Source organism: Anabrus simplex, chromosome 2 (assembly GCF_040414725.1).
Source record: "Anabrus simplex isolate iqAnaSimp1 chromosome 2, ASM4041472v1, whole genome shotgun sequence".
Lineage (NCBI taxonomy): Eukaryota > Metazoa > Arthropoda > Insecta > Orthoptera > Tettigoniidae > Anabrus > Anabrus simplex.
The window spans coordinates 216,302,613-216,325,989 of record NC_090266.1 but is presented as its reverse complement, the minus strand read 5'-3'; the positions used below and the strand labels follow the sequence as shown (position 1 = coordinate 216,325,989).

Genomic DNA, 23,377 nt, shown 5'->3' with positions numbered 1-23,377 from the left:
AGTGAGGACCTGCCACGAGTGACAAAATTCAAGTATCTTGGCTCCATGATCATTGATGATGGCCGACTTGTCACAGAGGTCAATGCAAGGATATCCACAGCCTGGACGAAATGGAGAACAACAACGAGCGTCACTTGCAACTGGAGAATGAAAGATAATTTCAAATCTAAAATTTATCGTACCGTCATCCGACCTGTTGCACTGTATGGTTGCGAATGTTGGCCGGCTACAACTGAGATAAAGCGTCAGCTGGGTGTCATGGAGACTAAGATGCTGAGATGGACAGCTGGTGTCACTAAACTGGATTGCATCTCCAATGAATCCATCAGGGAGAGATTTGGCATTACACCGATTCAAGAAAAAATGCACGAGAGTAGTCTACGATGGTTTGGACTTGTACTAAGGGCAGGTGCTGAGACTATCGCGAAGAAGGGTTACATGTTAGAAGTCGCTGGTAGGGGACCAAAAGGACAACCAAAACAGCAATGGGCCATTGCCCTTCACAAAGATCTGAAGAGCATCAATCTCTACCCTGACTTGGCCCAGGACAGAACTAAATGGAGACAACAAATCCATGTAGCGGACCCCACCAGCAGGAGGGATAAACGCTGAGGAAAAAGAAGTATTTTTAGTTATTAAGATCGAAGTACCTTAAAGATTTTTAGGTTTACTGTAATTGGGGTTTACTACTCTGTTGTAAACCAGCAATTAAATAAATAAATTTCAAAAGGAAATAGTCCCAGTATCTTTCCTTGTAGTTCGTTAGTGCTGCCCGTGGTGATCGATCATGTTTAACTTCCCAATCCTATTGTGGAGCCTCCCAACTCAGCTCCCTTTGATTTAACATGGATAAGCCCATACCCCTATAAAATGTGCATGCCCTGTTCACCCCTGTAATATTACTTGAGCACCGTATTAAAACATCTACCAGTATTTAGATTTTTAGAGATGAACCAAACATCCCTGAGAAAAATGCTGTTTTGGGACTAAGGCATGAGCGGGTGCAGCAGATAAAGTTATTATGTTTCTTCTGCCCCTGACGATGATTATGACAAAATCCCTGAAGAAGATAATGAAGTAAATGTCAATGATCCTTATCTCCTTGGTCCTGGGTGTTTTGACACAGTGTGCAGATGTTTGGATAATTACACGCAACAGTGAGAAAATAGATCTGGAAACTAATCCATGTACTGGATCTGCTATACCAAGTCCATCGGTAAGCACAGGTAAATTATACAACAATGCAAAAAGGATTTCTGTTGGCGACAATATGCCTCTGCCCTCTGATAAACAAATGAAAGTTATGAGACAGTGGAGCCAAGTCTATCTAAATCAAGAGTTAGCTGAGGATGCAACGCTGAAAATTCAAAATATAAAAGATGCACCACCAGGGGTACTTGAAAATATAACTGAGTCTTTTATGCAACCTTTAACAAAATTTTTTTAACTATTCTGGGACCCAGGATTCACAAAGCAAATCTGCACAGAAGTGAAAAATATGCCAAAATGCAAGCAGAGGACAACTACACGGCTGACTGCGATGAAATGAATAAGATAGAGGGAATATTGTTGCTTTCAGGATACTACCAATTACTGAATAGAGGAATGTATTGGGATACCCAAGCTGATGTCAACAATGCAGCAGTGTCAATGTCTCTCATAGTGCACTGGCACTGCCAGTGGCTACAATTAGCCTACGCAGTGGCCTCCACGGTATGCACTGTCCAGCGTCTTGGTAGGTGTGCTAGGTACCAACTGATGAGCCCAGCCTAGCACATGGGGGCGAAACGCTGGCAACCAGGAATGAGTGGCTGGGAAATTTATAATGTCCAATAACGGACCATTTATATTGGTATCAAACTGCATGTCGAGAAACCGATATATCACAATATACAAATACATTCACTTCAGCGATAATAATGAGAATGCTCAAAGTATACACAATGTGAAACCCTTACTTAGAAATGAGTAGAAAGTTTACGGAATATACTGAACTGCTTCCTTCTGTTTATTCCACTGATGAGGTTATGAAGCCATATTATGGAAGATAACACGTGAAGCAATTTATTTGGAGAAAACTCATTTGATTTGGTTTCAAGTTCAGGTTTCTAAACAAGACAAACATGTATTGTTGCCATTTCAAGCTATATGAGGGAAAAGAGGAAAGGGAACCTGGCATGACTTTGGGAAGCCCTGTTACAAAACAGATGGTGTCAGGATTTGTACCAGTGGGGAGTCAAATATATATTGATATTTATTTACATTCTCTGCCTCTACTGCAGGATATGAAGAAAGAAGGAATTCAAGGTACAGGTACAATAAGATCTGATAGGATAGAGAAAGTACCAATCAAGAATTTGAAGAAGAATGTCAGAGGTTCATACGAAGTTCTGCAAGATCAAGGAAGTAGCATTACTCCAATGTGTAGGCATGATAATAGTCGAGTATCAATGGCTTCAAATAGAACTGATGCTCTTCTTACAAAATTCACCAAATATTCAAGGTACAGTGCATCTGCCAAAAGTAAAATAAATGTTCCTCAGCCTACTTTGTTCAATGAATATAATAAAAGAATGGAGGGAGTTGATTTGATTAATTTAGGGATGCTTATAGAATTGGCATATGGTCTAAAAAGTGGTACTGGCCTCCAGTACAGTTTTGTTTGAATGCTGCTGCTGTAAATCGGTGGTTTCTCTTCAGAGAAGTTGAACATGGGCTAACTTTACTTCAATTCTTATGTAGGATCAAAATTCCACTACTTGCATCACCGCTAGCATCTCGGCCCACAGTTGTGACTCCACTTCATAGCAGTGATGTACTTTCAGAGGTATGGTTTGATGGAAGAAAATATTGGCCAGTAAGAAATCCTACCCAAGGATGATGTGCCCGATGCCATAAGGCAGTGACATATATCTGCACAAAATCCAATGAAGCACTACACATTGAATGTTTTAGGCTTTATCACACTAAGTCATGAGGAAAATTAAAATTATATTATTTTATATTTTGCTCATAATATTTAATTATTAAAAAGGTTAAAAAAGTGATTTTGCATTCTCAGTTATTTGTAATCACTAATTTAAGTTATAAGAAGTGAAAGTTCTATTCACGCTTCTTTACAGTAAAACGGTATTTTATGTATTTTCTTTTATTGTTCAGTTAAAAAGACTTGCTTCTATATGCCCATTTGCTTGTAATGAGTAACAAATGTCAGTTGAATTAAGGAATAAAATAGATTCTAGTGCTCTCTTATGATCCAAGAATCAGAAAATTAATAACTGAAAAAACAATTGCAATATGTAAAGCAACTCTATTTAGTAATGAAAAATTCGTAATGTGATTATTCCCCAAGATTTATCATTTGAAATTTTAGACAACCTATAATTAAGACCATTGGTATAATTTTTTAACTTTTAACTGCAAAAGTACCTTAATGGGTTATAAAGGAGTACTATCAGTACTTACTTGACTTATTTCCTGTTGCTCCCTCTGGAGCATACGGCCTTGGCGAAATTTCTCCACACAGTACGGTTCCTGGCCATTCTCTTCACTTCGCTCCAGGTCTTGTCAACCTCTGCGATTTCCTTTTTGTTCGTCCTCTTCCAGGTCTTCTTGGCCCGACCTCGCTTTCTGGAGCCTTGAGGGTTCCAGTCCAGCGCCACCCTCTCAACAGCTCCATCTGGCTTCCTTAATGTGTGTCCACTCCAGCGTCATTTCCTCTCCTTGATTTGGATGTCAATCGGCTGCTGATTGGTCATGGTCCAAAGATCTTCATTCGAGGTTATGTCCGGCCACCTCACATTTGTTATGCGACGCAGACATCTATTAATGAACACCTGTAGCTGGTTATTGATCTGTTTTATAACTTTCCATGTTTCACAGCCGTATAGAAGAATCGACTTTACATTGCTGTTGAAGAGGCGAAACTTAGTCTTCCTGGAGATGTTTCTACACTCTTAATCCAATCAAGCATTTATGGGATGCTGTCTATGCTGATATATGCTCCATGAACACCGCACCAACTGCACAAGACAAATGCGTCTGCCTGTCACAATCAATAACTTTCAATAATTTTGAACATAAAATTCCACTAGCAGGCTTTAATGGGTTAAGGTACAGTGTGAAAATGGGAAACTACAGAAAACCATCTTCAGGGCTGCCACAAGTGGGGTTTGGACCCACTATCTCCCAACCCAAACTGTGGACTGCATCGGACCGACAGTCAAGTGGCAGAGGCTGTTCCTGGATCGTCAAAAGTTACAAAACTCCTTCCAAAGGAGAAGAACGTTGAGAGAAAAATTATTATGAATACTGCAGCATGCTGCAAGATGGAGGAGAACAGAACATTATTGGTGCTCCATAATCAGTCACTAGACAGAGACATTGTTTACATGGGTGCAAGTGTCTCAGTTGAGGGAATATTTTAACGCTGGTCTGTTGGAAGTGGATTATCCAACAGAGATCCATTCCCCTGCTATGTGTTAAAGTAAAACATATCATCAAAATTGACGTGCAGGCAGCCCAAAAGGCATCAAATCTTAACACCTGCACTCGGTAGCTAAGGCCATACGATTATTGTAATTATTATTATTACAATAATAACAACATGAACAGTTCTGTATGTGCAGATGAACCTATCATTTGTTTTGCATATATCTAAGTTGTCTGAGACTTACACACCTTGCTCCTTCTTGAATTTGCTTCATGACCAATTCTGTCTTCCCTCACCAAGCAAGGTAAATTTTTTTGCTTGGGCACCGAAGGTTGTTGATTCTTCTTAGTGGTGGTTCTTTCGGATCAAATTCGGGAACTTCCTCCTCGTTCCTTAGCAGAGATAAAAACTGTCTATGATCTGAAGTCCATTTGACTTACCAGGCGAGGTGTTGGTGGATTTTTGCATTAGGAACCAAATAACTGTTGGTACAGTAAACCCTGTTGCCAAATGGTGTATCTTCCAAGCATTTACAACACCAATGTCATTCATCATCATCATCATTTTGCCTTTCCCATCTCCAGCCGGGTTAGGGCTTTTATGGCACTTAAACTTCCTCTCTTCTTCCACCATTCTACTCCTGTAATTCTGGATCATTCCAGGTTTCTTCTTGTACTGATCTTAGTCAAAACTATCCATCTTGCTCTTTATCTCCCTTTTACTGTCTCAAACAGGAACTGCTTGGCCAAGGCGGTAAAGGCGTGCTCGGTTCGCCCGGAAGGACGTGGGTTTGAATTCCCATCAGGAAGTCGTAAAAATTTAAGAAACGAGATTTCCAATTCCGGAGGTGCATATGGCCCTGAGGTTCACTCAGCCTACACTAAAAATGAATACCAGGTTAATTCCTGGGGGCAAAGGCGGCCAGGCGTATAGCTAACCACTCTACCCCATCACGTGCCAAGGTTACGAATAGTGGAAGCCTTTACCTTCCACCTCTCCAAGGGCCTTCATGGCCTGTACGGAGATGACTTTGCTTTGCTTTTTTTACTGTCCACAAAATCTAAAATAACAAGCAGGAATATTGTAATATTTAGATTGATGCTTTCATGGCCCGCAATGGGCTTTTGCTATGACAAGAAAGCAAGGTGAAATTCTTTACGTTTCGCAGAGAACTTTGCTCTGCGTCTTCAAAAGAAAATCTTGTCTGTTCACGAGGATGACTTCTCTAATAATGATGGTTTGAATTTAAGAATATTTTAACGCTGGTCTGTTGGAGGTGGTAACATATCTACTCCATGGGCTAGTAACATGTGTAAACTGCTTGGCATGTAATACCACTTGTACAACATTAAGTACAATTCTTTAGCACCACAAGTAAGTTTAAGCTTGTCTGCGTCAATGACTCTGCCACTAGAAACTAACTGTAAAATCAAAGATAAGTTTCTGATGAGGGTTTCATCAATATCCGTTATTTTAGAAGTCTTCTTTGGATCAGCGAAGGACCTTCTACCTTATTACCGTCGTTGAAGAACTCAAAGACTTGTTTGGGTTTATCAACAATCTGGACCCATAACCTGCCAGGATTTGAAGGATAGATGATATGCAATATGCAATTAAATTTGAAAATTCTCATCATGATGCGAAGGAGGGATAGATCAAATGAAAAGAGAGCAGGCTTTATCATAAGTTTTAGTTGAATTCATTTCTGCTGGTTTTGCACTAAAATTGAAACAATTTGAGGTTGTGTAGCTTCCGCTTAGAATGTTACACATACTGCCATCTACCATAGTTCAGTGCAAATCTAAGGCTGCATCTGATGTACAGACACCAAGGGTCAAGGTACAGTTCACAAGATTCTCTAGAGAAGTGTTCATGGATGATTCTTCTCATAAAACCAGCAAAGCCAATTCTTTAGAGAAAATGAATCTAATAAGTCTAAAGTATGATGTTGATCCTGGATGATCATTACGCCACAGAACTGTTCCGGATATTACATCAATCGACTGAACACGTATTCAGCCATATATCTGACATCAGAATCATTAAATTTCTGCTTCTAAATACTGTGACCTTCACAGCCATTAAATCCTATTTACAGATCAATTTCGCTGTTACATTTTCTTCTCAATTCAGCGATTTGGAAATGATTTCAACGAACATTCTTTTAGGTCTACTTGAGGAGGTGTTTCGGTGACAAATAGATTAGCGCAAAAGTTCTTTCTTTGTTTTACATGTATGGGCTAGGGAGACAATTTTCATGAATGCTGTTGATGAAAGACTACAAAGTGGTGTATTGTGTTTGGGAAAGATCGAGGTCTACAAATAAGGAAAAAACTCCTCTGCAAAGTTAAATGCTAAAAGAGCATCTACGCATCTTTTCTTTGTTTTTAAGAAACCGTCCTTGAACTGTTTAATAGGTCTACCAAGAGTAGAACATGCTCCTTCAGTGTTCAGTTTACTATGGCACTGAGCATTTATCAACATTGTTACATAGTCTGGAAGCACACACTGATGATGAAGCCACTTTTCATTTCTAGCTAGAAAAACCGACTAAACCCTGTGCAGCATCTGCCTTTTTTTGTTCAGTCGTGTGCAGTATTGCACTAAATTTATCTGAACTGTTCTACATATCTTCTTTACAGCCTTCACATGTATAAAAACTACAAATAGCCTTCAGAACTTCCACCTTCTTTTGAATAGTATCGGTGGTTGAAAGGCATCTTTCAAAAAGCTTTTGTTTTCCATGGTGCATTTTCCTGGAAAATAAGCAATAAAAGTCAAACATGCAGACAAATTGCACACAAATTATTGATAAACCTAAAGAAAAATGTTAAAGGAAGGTAATCCTGCAGAGATCTCGAGTAATGTTTTAGCTTTTTTATAGAAATCGCAGAAATCTGGAAAATTTATAATATCCAATAACAGGTCAATTATATTGGTACTGTATTATAAATTTACTAATTCAGGACAAATATTTCAGGTTCCCTCTGGGAATCAACATCTATATTTGTTTGTTGTAAAAGAAAGCACTTATCTTTGCTAAAACTGTCCACTAGTAACAAGAAGCTTGACCCTTCACTTTGGTTTCAGACACCTATGCAAACAGTAGATGAGTTGACTGACAAGTGTGGACATAACGACTCATGTTGGTGGAATAGAGTCACTTTCAGCATTCAGTCTGTTGACTGAAGGAGTTATTTTCTTTGCAGTTAGGAGTTTCTTCCTTAGCAATCATTTGTAATTCATTTCGTGTCACGAACAAGTAAGATTTTAAAAAATATATATATTTTTGTCCATTTGTCGATGCACAGTGCGGCATGTGATGGATTAAGGTTTGTCAGCACTGCCCTTGAGTCGTGCAATTCTGAGTAGCAAAGGGTATAGAACTAAGGAGTGAAGAACTTCTAAGAATGTTTGTGCACTGTACTACACCTCATTATTTAGAACTCAGCTTTAGCAATTATCTAAACATATCTGTTCATACCAAGCGAGTGGCTGTGTGGTTTGAGTCACATAGCTGTCAGCTTTTATTTGGGAGATAGTGGGTTCGAACCCCACTGTTTGCAGCCTTTAAGATGTTTTTCCGCGGGTTTCCATTTTCACACCAGGCGCATGTTGGGGCTGCACACTAATTAAGGCCTTGGTCGCTTCGTTCCCACTCCTATTCCATTGTTGTCATGAAACCTATACGTGTCTGTGAGATATAAAGCAAACGGTAAGATATGTTGTTACATGAAAAAGCTCACTTAGTTTGGGAGAATGGCACATAGTGATTTTCATCATCACGATTGCTCACCTGTTGTTAAAAAAAATCTGGATCTTTCAAAAAAGCTGGTGAAATAATTAAATAATTTTTCCTGAAACTCCAAAATTTCATCATTGCCTTTCAATGATTACACACCGTCTTCACTATTGCATTTCTATTCATCAAATATGTTTCTATAATAAAGTAGGCTACTCTTGATAGCTGTTCATAACTCAATTACTACTATAACTTACTCTTATGTTGTCTCTGAAATTTGATTTTTCTCAATATTACCTTAATGACTCCTAATTTGAGATACTTTCTAAGAAGCATTCTAAAAATAAACCTCTCTTCCATATATGTGTCCCTTATTCTAGTAAAATTTGAATTTTATTTTGCTACTTGCTTAACGTCGCACCGACACAGATACGTCTTATGGCGAAGATGGGAAAGGAAAGGGCTAGGAGTGGGAAGGAAGCGGCCGTGGCCTTAATTAAGGTACAGCCCCAGCATTTGCCTGGTGTGAACATGGGAAACCACGGAAAACCATTTTCAGGGCTGCCGACAGTGGGATTCGAACCTACTATCTCCGGAATACTGGATACTGGCCACACTTAAGCGAGTGCAGCTATCGAGCTTGGTAAAATTTGATTTTTTCTCTAGTTAAAATATTATTTACTTGCTACTCAACTGCAATATACATAACTTTCTCCTTTTGCTATTTCAAGATAACATTTTTAGTTTGGTTGGCTTAGGAATATTCAAGACAAAGCTTTGTTAATTATTTATTATAAATAAAGGAATTGTTATTGTTAGTTTGATTATTACAAATGGAAGGAAAGTAAAACACAACAGGACCTGGACTGAAACAAGGTGATGTGTGAGGAGGGGCGCAGAACAAGAATACAATGAAGAGGAACCAAATTACATATCTCAACCTGGCTATAGATGGATAAGGGAAAATGATGACAACAATAATGCTGATATTTTGGTTGTTTCAGGCATTCACAATGCTTGATTCTTACAATTTTTCTCATTGTTATATAAAACATTTTCTTAAAATATGGCTTTTGGGGGAACTCTTGAAAACAACTGTAGTATTCTTAATTTTACCGTCAAGATTCAACAAGCATATACTTCTCCAGCCTTAAAAGAAGACCCCTTACGTCGATTTTATTTGTTAACTTGGACATTGACTTATTGAAATTTTTAACCCAACATGAACGAACATTTTACATTATTATCATTATCATAATCATCATAAGTGTTTTATTTGTCTTGTCAATCTTTGTTAAATCTTTTAGCTGAAGATGTTCCATAATTGGAACGAAACATGTTCTATTTAATATTATACTCAGAGATTATTGATGATGATGTTTGTTGTTTAAAGGAGCCTAACATCGAGGTCATCGGCCCCTAATGGTACGAAATGAGACAAAATGAAATGACAACTAAAAGTCCAAAATCCTCCACTGACCAGAATTCAAAGCATGAGGACGAAGAATGAATGGATGAACAGATATGAATTTAAAACGATCAGTGGATCCGACCCACAGTGCCTCACATGCAGAGAAGCTGGCACAAAACAATAGTATTACTGACCAAGTGACTGCTTCTATAGCACGATGCTGAATCGATTATGCTTATAGTCAAAACGGGTCCAAAATCCAGGTCATTAGCCCCTCATAATGGTATTTAGCGCTAGGAAAGTAGAACCATGCTAAGTGTAATGTTGCGGTACTAATCAAAAGTAGCGGAGACTCGCGGTATTCCACACATTATGGTACTATTCAGTAATGCGCACATGTAACACAGACCTATGGTGTTTCGCACATTGCGGTGCTATTTGCAGGCAAGGCAAACCTATAAAGGCAACGCAAACCTATGACGTTCCTCACATAAGTGGACTAACCACAGGGACTCGTACTATCCCGTGGAATTCCTCACATAGTGGGAACTGAGCATAGGTAAGGCTGAACCATGGTGTCGCTAATCCCATGATGTCGCTCATATAGGGGTACGAATCACAGGTACTGTAGTACCCACCTCCTGATTCACACACATAACTACTAATCACAAACCTATTGCGTACCTAACATTGTGGTACTACGCGTTAGTAAATGCAACCCATGGTGTTACCTGCGTGATGGTACTAATTACAAGTAGTTTCATGGTTCTAATTGGATCATCCCTTGGTCGCCCCTTTTAGTCGCCTCTTACGACAGGCATGTGTTCCACACATGACGGTACTACTCACAAGTATTGGACGTCGTACAGGTAACGCAGACCCATGGTGTTTCTCACATAATGGCGCCACACATAGGCAACGCAAACCGATGGTGTTCCTCACCTAGGTGTACTAATCATGGATGCCGGTATTCCCGTGGTGTTCCTCACATAGTGGGTACTAAGCACAGGCAACGCAGATCCACGGTGCCACTCATATAGTGGTACTAATCACAGGCAACGCCCAGACCTGTGGTGTTGCTCACAAGGGTACGACTCACGGGTACTGGAAACCCACAGTGACCCACTCTCTGCTGCTACTAATCACAAACCTATTTTGTACCTAATATAGTGGTACTACTCGCAAGTACAGGCAACCCATGGTGTTCCCCACGTGATGGTACTAATCAAAAGTAGTTTCATGGTTCTAATACCATCATCACTTGGTTGCCCCTTTTAGTTGCTTCTCACGACAGGCAGGGGATACCGTGGGTGTATTCTTCGTCTGCATCCCCCACCCACAGGAGGTAGACAGAGAAAAAGAAATAGGAAGGGATAAGTCACTTTGAAAAATGAAGTAACGAACGAAGAAAGGCAAGGGCCATGAAGGGCGTGAAAATGAAAGACTCCCTAGGCCCCGAATGCTCTAATATTGTCGGGGTCGGAAAAGAACAAGAGTTGACCAAGGGAGGTTGGACAGGATAGATGAAAGTGAGGAGCCTGGCACAAGTAAGTGGAAGCAATGCCAGATCTCAGCTAAGGGCCCTGTGGTCGCCAACCCACCCTCCCAAATTGAGAGCCCCTTGGGCCCCTTTTAGTCGCCTCTTACGACAGGCAGGGGATAAAGTGGGTGTATTCTTCATCTGCGTCCCCCACCCACAGGAGGTACTTGGAGATTAAGCTGGATTATGTTATGTAAATAATAAACTGGCTATAAGAAAGTGACAAGTATTGGAAGATGGGAATCTCCTTGTAGCATAACCTTAGTCATGGTGACCATATGACACCTCGTAATCTGCAGGCCTTCGGGCTGAGCAGTGGTCGCTTGATAGGCCATGACCCTTCGGGGCTGTTGCACCATGGGGTATGGATTGGTTTGGTTTGGTAGTAGTTGGAATGTGGTAGTTAAGGTGGTTGCAATATAATATTCAGGCATGGGTCTGCTTTAGACACAAGAATGAATTGTTGTGCACCTGAGTTTTCCAGTACTTACACAGAAAAGAGGCAGATACTGATCTACTAATGACTTTTAAAGATGCTGCTGAGTAGGAATCTGGGTTCACATATTCTTCTATGGTGACTCATGTGACTCAAATGAGTGGACTGGGATGTGGAGGTATGTTCAACAGAGAAGATGCAATGGGTGGACGACTCTGTTGAGAACACTCATCACAACTTTAATTGGGCAATATATATCTATATTCACTGGTAAACACACAATATTAAATGATATACTGAATATATCTTGCCTTGCTAACCAGGAACCTTAACATCTGGAGGGGAACAGTGTCTTGATAGGGCAAGAGTTGCCAATTTATAACTCTGAGAGTTACCTATCAGTCATAAAACTACTATCATCCAGCCAATGAGTGACCTCTAAAATAGAGGTGTACCGAAACATAAACATTTTATGTTTCATCCTATTCATTTCTTGTATGCTGAAAAATTAACAAAAATATAGGAAATCCAGAACAAAAGTTCCAATTTGGTAATGAGACAATAACAACAGAAAAAGACAATGATTATTATAGCAAGTGCAGTGACTCATAACCTACTTATCGACTCGTTGCATCTTTTGTTGTAGTGTGGCACTACCTTATGTTATGAGTTTGCTGGTAAAATCTACAGTCAGGAAGTCAGTGCTGTCTGAACTGTAATGTCACTTTCAGAAACAATGTCCTGCCAAAAACTGCTTCAAAATAAGGATGAGATGAAAAACAATTAGCATGAGGTTGGGGCTGTATGGAGGACAGTCAAAAATTTCAAATGATCCAAAAGAAACTGTGTATTCATAGCTGTATGAGGCCAGGATTATAGTGTAATAAAACATGCCTGTGCTCTACATTTAAGGTCTCATGTTCTGTGTCACCCTCCACAGCTACTGCAAATTGTCACACTATCTGTCAGCGTTGATGGTGACCCGCACAGGTTTAGGAACTGTATAAGGAGGATACATGTTGGCCCCAGAACACTGCACACACAATATTTCTGGGAGACACTGTTAGCTTTAATTTGGCTTTCATGTAATCCACTGTGTGATCTGTGCACTGACTGTTGATCGCTTTCTGGCACGACATGTGGCAACCATGTTTTGACCCCAACGTCAATGTGGTTGAGTATCTGGTCACCTTCAGTGTAGTTATGTTCAGTGTGTTTTGTACTCATTTTGTACAGATTTTAAAATTTGTATTTCTGGGTGATATTTTCATGCAGCAAGGACAGGGACAACTTTATAACTGGCAGGAGAATTCTGAAATTACAAAGTGTTGGTTCTGGTAAATTCTTGCTACACACTCCATCAGATCATGCATAACATGAAACGGTCAGCTACTACTGTTGTGCACATTGGCTCGGCCTTCCAAAGATTGCCCACACCATCAACTGACTATACTGTCACTGATGAACATCTGGACTATACTTTTCGAATGACAGCTACCAACCTTCATAGCATGCAAATGCTTGATTACACCATGCACCCTACAGGCAGTGTGAGACATTATAAGAGCCATCTTTCCTCTGGCATGTATGTTGTGCTACAACTAGCAGACCTGCATTCCAATGGAACTTACTTTCTGGATGCAATTAATGGTTCATAATAGTGATGAGCAGTCTGAGACTAGGTCTCGAGATTTCTCGGGATTTCCCGAAACTAGCGCAGGCACTATTTCTCGCGAGAAATTTCGAGAGATCTCGAGAGTGTTGTCCCCGCATTGTGCGGTGGGCAGTGTGTCATAGGCCTACAGGTAGTCGGAGCTGAATGTTGTTTGTGCCGAGTATGCGAATAGCCAACCACGGGCCTTCTCCATTTCATAAATACGTGTCAACAAGCGACTAGGGCGTTCATTTCTACAGAGGTCTATTTTGATGCAATATAACATAATTATAAGGGACACGCATTCTGGCATTGTATGCACTGGTAGGTACACAAATAAGTAGTTTAAGTACAGAACTTGACGGCTACTGTAGGTACATGTACCTGGATACTGGAGGCGTGCATTATTTGAACTCGAGACGAGGCAAGATGCACCTTGTTGCACATGCAACCACCATTACGCATGAGTGGAATGTGTAATCTAAAAGAGTTTGCTCCAGTTCTTTCAACAGATAGGTGTACATCGTTATCAGACCCCACATTCAATAAAATATGACCGCTTGTGTTTACCGATATTTTGGTGACGAAGGAAATAATTCCTTACAATATTATAGAGTATTCGCGTCATATGTAAAGTTAGCACAATTACCCAACAACAACAACAGGAGTACAACAAGCAATTCCATGAAAAGGAAATATTACAGGTACTACTAATTTAACATTCTAATTCCAGCATCATCATAAACAAATTCAGTATTTCCAGTGCTTGACACTGCCGCTTACAATACTATAGGTTGAGATTTCTACTGGCTTAACATTACAAGTGATAATAAAGTGAAGTTAAACCATCATTAGCCTACAACTATAACGACAACAACAAAAGAATATATATGACAAGAAATGCTACTAGTTTAACTTTCTAAATCCAGCATCATTATATACAAATTCACACACAACTTAAGTATTTCCATTACTTAACATTATGGCTTACAATACTATAGGCTGAACTTACTACTAGCTTAACACTACAAGCGATATTAAAGTTAAAACATAACTACCCAACAACTACAACAAGCAATTCCATGAAGAGAAAATATTAGAAGAAATACTACTAGTTGAATATTCTAAATCCAGCAGAAAATCACAAATTCAGTGTCCGTCATTTACAGCTTTTACTCTTCACTTTGCACTAGCACTAATCATCATCTTAAACGATTTGATACCGGAAGAGAATCTACCAAAGACTGCTGCAGGTAATTTATTACAATCCCTTATGGTCCTGTTTACGAAGGAAAACTTGCCCACATCAGTATGCTGGTTATTATTACACTACTGTAAGTAACCGTTTCCACCAGGATATTTCCCATTTGCAATTTATTTGTTAATAATAATAATTAGGTACTTTGGCATATGACAGTGCAATGTGTTATTGTGTCTAGTTGTACGCGACAACTTGAAAACGATGTCCGAAATGCAACGTAAGTCGTGGATTGAAGAGATGCCACATAACACAGCCCGCTGTGTTGTGTATTCAAAAGAAGTAAAATACGTCGGCAGAAATACTTCTGGGATGATCCGACACTTAAAAACACATAATATAAATGAAGAGGAATAGTCATAGAACACCTCCGGCCCGGTCTGAATCACAAGAAGCTACCCTGCCGACAACGATTTTGAGGCATCCAGGTAGGTTTACATCCTAATAACAGTTATTAACAAATTATACGGGTTATTCGGCTAAGAAGTCCACCTGAAATAACCCGTGAACAGTTTAAGATACTGGCAATCTGTCTTCACTTTCATTAATGATATTAAGGATCTCATAGTTCAACATGCAGTGCATTCCTAGGCTTTTGACAAAATTTATCGTCACACACATTTTCATATGAGAACTGCTGATGATTACTATCAAGCTTACACTGGTAGTTACTGGGACGTCGCGTCGCACAGCTCGCAGCACACGAGAATCGGTCTTGAGAGCGTTGCCCATCACCCCTGCTGAAAGAATTGGAGCAAAGAGCGGGCATTTTAGATTACATGTTCCACTCATGTGTAATGGGGGTTGCATATGTAGCAAAGCACATCTTCCCCGTCTCAAGTTCGAATAATGCATGCCTCTAGTATCCAAGTGTGTACATCCTATCTACAGTTATTCACAAATTATGCAGGGTTATTCAGCTAAGATGTCCGTCCACCTCAAATGAGCCGTGAACAGTTTAAGATACCGTACTGATATTCAGTTTTCACTTTCGTTAATGGTATTAAGGGGTTCATAGTTGAACATAAGAGTACTTTTCCAGGCTTTTGACAAAATACTGTATATTGGCTCACACGTTTTCATATGAGAACGTTATATCACGCTATAACTGCCAATGATATACTATCAAGTTTACAGTCGTAGTTACTGGTACGTAGCACAGCTTGCACTACAGGAGGATCAGTCTTGAGATTCTTGCGAGAGTCTCGAGATCTGCGACGTCAGTCTTGAGAGTCTCGAGCAAGAGCGTTGCCCATCACTAGTTCATAATTCTAAAATATCCCCTGGTTCCATGGTCCCTTAGGATATCAATCTTTTCCGTATTAAGTTCCTTAAGATTATAATTCTTCAACAAAATGGATTCTAATTACATGTTACAAGGTAATATCTCTTACTGACTCTATAACTCAATAACAATACCTCTACAATTCAAAGTAAAAAAAATTAAAGTTTCAATTTATGGTCGGATCGACTAGTACATAATAGATCACAAGATTTACATTAACAGGTACAGAATCACATAAATGGGGTTAATCGAGTTGGAAGAGATAAATAAACACTGTTCACAACTACCATCCATAGGTGGGATACTAATTTCCAACTAGACATTTTATTGAGCTGTCCAAATTGTATGGCTACTATATCTCTAGCGTAAAGCAGAAAAACTATGCTTTGACTAATTTAGCAGGTACATTACAAAAATAATATTTGTAACTCCAACAATTTAACAACATTGTCAATGCTTGATGGACAGTTGAAAATAGGACATAGGATAGGAATTTCTATGGAAGTTTCTCTCTAATTTTGTATCTATTCAATACCTGAGACATTAATTCACATTCAAATATAACAATTAATTTAGACTGCACATTCAGTGTTATGCAAGTGAGAAGAGTTTAAAATTTGAAATACTGTCAATTTTGGCTGTATATTATAAATAAATTGTCTCCTAACAAAACAAGAAGTTCGAGATTAATTCTCCGTTCCTGCCTTAGAACTATGAATCTTTTCTTTAGGAGAAAATTTCATTTTGGAAGGATCAGGATATTCAGGATTTTCAATAGAACCTTTTCCAAATTTCAATTCAAGAAAGTCTCTAATATTATTTGGAGCGGGCACATGCCGTCCAACAAATTCAATACTAGACATTGGATGGAGAAAGTATTCTGGAAACTCTCTATCTTGTTTATGAGTGGGAAACCAAGTATCTTTAGTCATGGTGCCATTACGCTGATAAAATGGAAACAGATCAACATGCAGATGATTTAAACGACTGAACTGAACACGGAAGAAGTCACCTTCTGATGCCTTTTCCCACACAAATCCTTCATGATCTGTAACAGGTTGAATACGAGCTCTTGCAAGCCAGCTACAATGAACAATATCATCACGATAAATTCCAACATCCACATCATAATCCCATGGCAATATATCTGCACCTCTCATAGCACCAAGTAAACTGCCTCCTTCCAACCAATAACGCACACCTGCCTCATCCAATCGAGCAAAAACATGGCGAGCAGTTCGACGTAAACCAGCCAGACAACAAGGTGGGGTCCATTTTCCTTCCCATAAATATTGAGGCATATCTCCGACCACAGTGCCAAAACACCTAGGTGTATCACGATTACAACCGTACCATTCAGTCACACCTGTTTCTCGCACAACTTTCTTCAAACCAAACTGCTGAAACATACGCTGTTGACGCTCCTGCTCTAACTGTTGCAGTTTCAACTGTGCATGGTTGGTTTGGAAAAGTAATTTACCATCGGTGAAATCAGTGTCATGGATAAGTTTTACCTGCAACATAAAAATGTTATTCCCTAAACATTAATGTAGTCAGTATTAAATTAGCACTGCAAATTCATAGAAGTCATAAACACAAGAATAAACATCACATGTTAAAAGTGAGACCACAGTGGAACCACACAAGTTGTTGGTTGAGTCATCAATCCATAGACGGGTTTGATGCAGCCCTCAATGACACCCTACCCTGTGCTAACGTTTATTTCTACCTAACTACTAAATCCTACATCTAGGGGCTGATGACCTTAAATGTTAGGCCCCTTTAAACAACAAGCATCATCATCATCAAATCCTACATTACTCTAATATGTTTGTCATATTCATGCCTTCGTCTACTGCTCTTTTTCCAACCTACACTTCCCTCAAAAAAATAATTGAACAAGTCCTCCATATCTTAAAATGTGTCCCATCATCCCATTTCTTCTTCTGGTCAAATTTAGGCAAATCATTCTTTCACCAATTCGATTCAGTATTTCTTCATTCATAATTTGATCTACCCATTTCACCTTCAGCACTCTCCTGTAACTCCACATTTACTGCCATATAATTCTACGCTCCAGATGAATGTCATCAAAATGAAACTGTGAGCAAATTTCTTTTCTTAAGAAAGCCCTTCCTGGTTTATGCTAGTCTGAATTTTATGTCCTTACTTCTCACACTGTTAGTTATTCAACAACCAAGTAACAATATTCATATACTTCTTTTAAGACTTCATTTTCTAATCTAATATTTCCTGCATCAACTGTGTTAGTTTGACTGCACTCTATTACCTTTCAGTGTTCTCCCCAGAAATTTTCGTCAGTCGAGTACCAGGAATGAGTAGCTGGACATGATATACTACGTAAAAAAAAAAAAAAAGAATGTGGTAAAATTTTGTTTTAATCCCTGTAGGTAGGGTTGCCATAACGTTCAGGATGAAATTCAGGACACCAACATCGACAAGTTCCAACCACAGACGCCTATTCCATGGGGGCAATTGCCCCCCATACATATATTGGTACGGGGATGCAATCGTGTTTTTGCTCCCGTAAGAATATTTCATATTTCCATCCTTGCCCCCGTGCTCAATACCAAAATTTGGCACCTATGGTTCCAGCGAGTGCATTTGGGTAATTCCATATGAACTGTCCCATCTGTTACCAAAAGACACACTTGTTATATGATGTTAATGTTAAAAATCAAATAGAGAAATAATAAGAAATCACACCTAATGTAAAACACCTACTTTACAGACCACTCCAATATTATGTAATATTCATTGTTATTTGCATAGATTTTTAAGTAACAGATGGGACAGCTCATGTGGAATTACTCATTTCTCAATAGCACGAATAAATGAAAACTAAAAACAGCATTTATTTACCTTTGCTTAAAGATATTTATGACACAGAAGTGTCCTGATGCTGATACCAATCATACTTCCCTGAACTGAACACACTTTTTAGCAACTCATCATTTTTTAAAATGTAATCATGAAATTCTTGCCAAGATATCTCTTTAAAGTTGTACTGCAGCAATAATATTAATTTAACACATTCTGCTTTCATTCTATTTCTGTCATGTGTCCATTGTGAATTCAGTAAGGAAAAAAAAATTATTTTCACACATGCATTATGGCCAGGTAAACAGAAATAGAACTGAGCCAATTTAAGCAATTGAGAATAATGCTCACTGGATTTACATTGCTTTAAAAACTGAAGCCATTTATCACTAGCTAACAAGGATACAAAATGTCCAGCTCCATGGCTAAATGGTTAGCGTGCTGGCCTTTGGTCACAAGGGTCCCAGGTTCGATTCCCAGCAGGGTCGGGAATTTTAACCTTAATTGGTTAAATTCACTGGCACGAGGGCTGGGTGTATGTGTTGTCATCATTATCATTTTCATCCACATCACAATGCTCTTTATCAGGAATACCATTGCACGGATCATAGTTTCTGTTAGGCACGTAAATGAGCGAATGATGTGGGTACATTTGTCAGTTGGAGGAATTAGGACTAGAATTGTGTCCGTGTATTCACCATGTGAGGGTGCAGATGAGGATGAAGTTGACAAGTTTTATGAAGCATTGAGTGACATCGTGGTCAGGGTCAACAGCAAGGATAGAATAGTGCTAATGGGCGATTTCAATGCCAGAGTTGGGAATAGAACTGAAGGATACGAAAGGGTGATTGGTAAATGTGGGGAAGATATGGAAGCTAATGGGAATGGGAAGCGTTTGCTGGACTTCTGTGCTAGTATGGGTTTAGCTGTTACGAATACATTCTTCAAGCATAAGGCTATTCACCGCTACACATGGGAGGCTAGGGGTACCAGATCCATAATAGACTATATCTTAACAGACTTCGAATTCAGGAAATCTGTTAGGAATGTACGAGTTTTCTGGGGATTTTTCGATGATACAGACCACTATCTGATCTGTAGTGAACTAAGTATCTCCAGGCCTAAGGTAGAGAAAGTGAAATCTGTCTGCAAACGAATAAGGGTAGAAAATCTATAGGACGAGGAAATTAGACGGAAGTAAATGGATATGATTACTAAGAAGTTTCAAACAGTAGACAGTAAACAGGTTCAGGATATAGAAAGTGAATGGGTGGCATACAGGGATGTTGTAGTAGAAACAGCAAGGGAATGCCTAGGAACAACTGTGTGTAAAGATGGGAAAAGGCGAACATCTTGGTGGAATGATGAAGTGAGAGCAGCTTGTAAACGTAAAAAGAAGACTTATCAGAAATGGCTCCAAACAAGGGCCGAGGCAGACAGGGAGTTGAATGTAGATGAAAGAAACAAAGCGAAACAAATAGTTGTTGAATCCAAAAAGAAGTCATGGGAAGATTTTGGTAAAAACCTGGAAAGGCTAGGTCAAGCAGCAGGGAAACCCTTCTGGACAGTAATAAAGAATCTTAGGAAGGGAGGGAAAAAGGAAATGAACAGTGTTTTGAGTAATTCAGGTGAACTCATAATAGATCCCAGGGAATCACTGGAGAGGTGGAGGGAATATTTTGAACATCTTCTCAATGAAAAAGGAAATCATCCTGGTGGTGTTGTGAACAGCCAAGCTCATGGGGAGGAGGAAAATGATGTTGGTGAAATTATGCTTGAGGAAGTGGAAAGGATGGTAAATAAACTCCACTGTCATAAGGCAGCAGGAATAGATGAAATTAGACCTGAAATGGTGAAGTATAGTGGGAAGGCAGGGATGAAATGGCTTCATAGAGTAGTAAAATTAGCATGGAGTGTTGGTAAGGTACCTTCAGATTGGACAAAAGCAGTAATTGCACCTATCTATAAGCAAGGGAACAGCAAGGATTGCAACAACTATCGAGGTATCTCACTGATGAGTATACCAGGCAAAGTATTCACTGGCATCTTGGAAGGGAGGGTGCGATCAGTTATTGAGAGGAAGCTGGATGAAAACCAGTGTGGCTTCAGACCATAGAGAGGCTGTCAGGATCAGATTTTCAGTATGCGCCAGGTAATTGAAAAATGCTACGAGAGGAATAGGCAGTTGTGTTTATGTTTCGTAGATCTAGAGAGAGCATATGACAGGGTACCGAGGGAAAAGATGTTCGCCATACTGGGGGACTATGGAATTAAAGGCAGATTATTAAAATCAATCAAAGGCATTTATGTTGACAATTGGGCTTCAGTGAGAATTGATGGTAGAATGAGTTCTTGGTTCAGGGTACTTACAGGGGTTAGACAAGGCTGTAATCTTTCACCTTTGCTGTTTGTAGTTTACATGGATCATCTGCTGAAAGGTATAAAATGGCAGGGAGGGATTCAGTTAGGTGGAAATGTAGTAAGCAGTCTGGCCTATGCTGACGACTTTCTCTTAATGGCAGATTGTGCCGAAAGCCTACAGTCTAATATCGTGGAACTTGAAAATAGGTGCAATGAGTATGGTATGAAAATTAGCCTCTCGAAGACTAAAATGATGTCAGTAGGTAAGAAATTCAACAGAATTGAATCTCAGATTGGTGATACAAAGCTAGAACAGGTCGATAATTTCAAGTATTTAGGTTGTGTGTTCTCCCAGGATGGTAATATAGTAAGTGAGATTGAATCAAGGTGTCGTAAAGCTAATGCAGTGAGCTCGCAGCTGCGATCAACAGTATTCTGTAAGAAGGAAGTCAGCTCCCAGACGAAACTATCTTTACATCGGTCTGTTTTCAGACCAACTTTGCTTTACGGGAGCGAAAGCTGGGTGGATTCAGGATATCTTATTCATAAGTTAGAAGTAACAGACATGAAAATAGCAAGAATGATTGCTGGTACAAACAGGTGGGAACAATTACAGGAGGGTACTCGGCATGAGGAGATAAAGGCTAATTTAGGAATTAACTCTATGGATGAAGCTGTACGCATAAACCGGCTTCGGTGGTGGGTCATGTGAGGCGAATGGAGGAGGATAGGTTACCTAGGAGAATAATGGACTCTGCTATGGAGGGTAAGAGAAGTAGAGGTAGACCAAGACGACGATGGTTAGACTCGGTTTCTAACGATTTAAAGGTAAGAGGTATGGAACTAAATGAGGCCACAACACTAGTTGCAAATCGAGGATTGTGGCGACGTTTAGTAAATTCACAGAGGCTTGCAGACTGAACGCTGAAAGGCATAACAGTGTATAATGATAATGTAAGTATGTATGTATGTATGTATGTATGTCACAATGCGCAAGTCGCCTACGGACGTCAAATCAAAAGACCTGCATCTGGCGAGCCGAACTTGTCCTCGGACACTCCTGGCACTAAAAACCATACGCCATTTCATTTCACGGATACAAAATAATTTTCATCATTATTCAACACGCTGCTCCGGGCGGAAGTAGATATATGTCTTTTCACAAGAGTTTAATCCTGATGTAAACATGGTATGTCCACGCCTCCGCCAAAGAAAGAGTTGTGATTCGCTGAGCGTGTGGTGCCGACGTCCACTCCCTCAACGTCTCATGTTCGGACGTACAGGGCTGTGCATCGCATGTGACAACAGTGTGAAGATCTGAACTTCTGAATAAATGACTAAACCTGGATTCTGTTCACTTAGTTTATTGAACACATTCACAATGCACAGCCTATGGTCACTTCTGAGCGGTTTTCCTCTTTTGTGCTTCACTACAGACGATGGTCCTACCTCCTGCGCCATTTCTCTCACTGTGAATACTGCCACTGACTGCTGCTGCAAGATGCAACACCTTATCTCCACGCTGTACAGCTTGCGACTTTCCCCCACTACGAGAAGTCTTCCTGTATTACACCACGCCTTGTGCCATCATTTCTTGTTATTTAATCACTATTTTATATTTTTAAAAACAGCCGTAGCCGTGTTGAAACACCGGATCCCGTGAGATCTCCGAAGTTAAGCAACATTGGGCGTGATCAGGAGTTGGATGGGTTGCCACGCGCTGTTGGTGGGGGGTAAGGGAATGGAGGAGCGGAAAGGAACTGGCCACCCTACCGCACGTAAACTCCGGCTCAGGAACACCTCTGTGGAGGTTTGGACCTGCCTTCGCGCAGAATAACCCTTACCCTTACCCTATATTTTTAAAAACAAATACATACCGGTATAGATGACAACCATTTGATTATGTACTTTTCCAAACTCTCTAAATGCAATAAACTAAAATAAAATAAAATTAATGCCACATACTACTTTTCTTCGAGCTCGCATACAGTCGAGCGAGTGTGATGGTTGCTTCTCCAATCAAGTACATGTACCGGTATGTCCACGTACAAAGGCAACGTGCTCTGCCTATTTGTTTACATCAGGATTAAAATCTCATGAAAAGATATATAGCATCAGTGTAGGTCAAGCCTGTTACCATGATAACGTCAGGTAATGACGTCAACTCTGCTTCAGGATGACCAACCAAAAAAAATACCATTCCCTTTCAAAAATATTTGAGCAAAATTTTGAATAATTTTCTTTGATTTTAAAAATTCAGGACATTTAGAGATTTTTAAATTTCAGGACGTATGGCAACCCTACCTGTAGGCCATTAACAATGATAAATTGTGATTGTGGTGCCCCTTTTTAGTCAATCCACCACATTGTTGCTGACTGCCCAATTCAAGCTTTCAAAGGAAAGCTAATGGACATTC

The 23,377-nt window shown here is 39.7% G+C and overlaps 1 protein-coding gene across 1 annotated transcript in view; it reads right to left on the bottom strand.

Moving 5' to 3' along the window:
- Positions 1-15,852: 15,852 nt before the first annotated feature.
- Positions 15,853-23,377, bottom strand: part of LOC136862756 (ribitol 5-phosphate transferase FKRP) — a 53,925-nt gene continuing 46,400 nt past the window's right edge. The window contains exon 2 of the mRNA XM_067138990.2: positions 15,853-17,272. Coding sequence (XP_066995091.1) covers positions 16,445-17,272 — 828 coding nt within the window. The 3' untranslated portion in view covers positions 15,853-16,444. The remainder of the gene's footprint in view (positions 17,273-23,377) is intronic.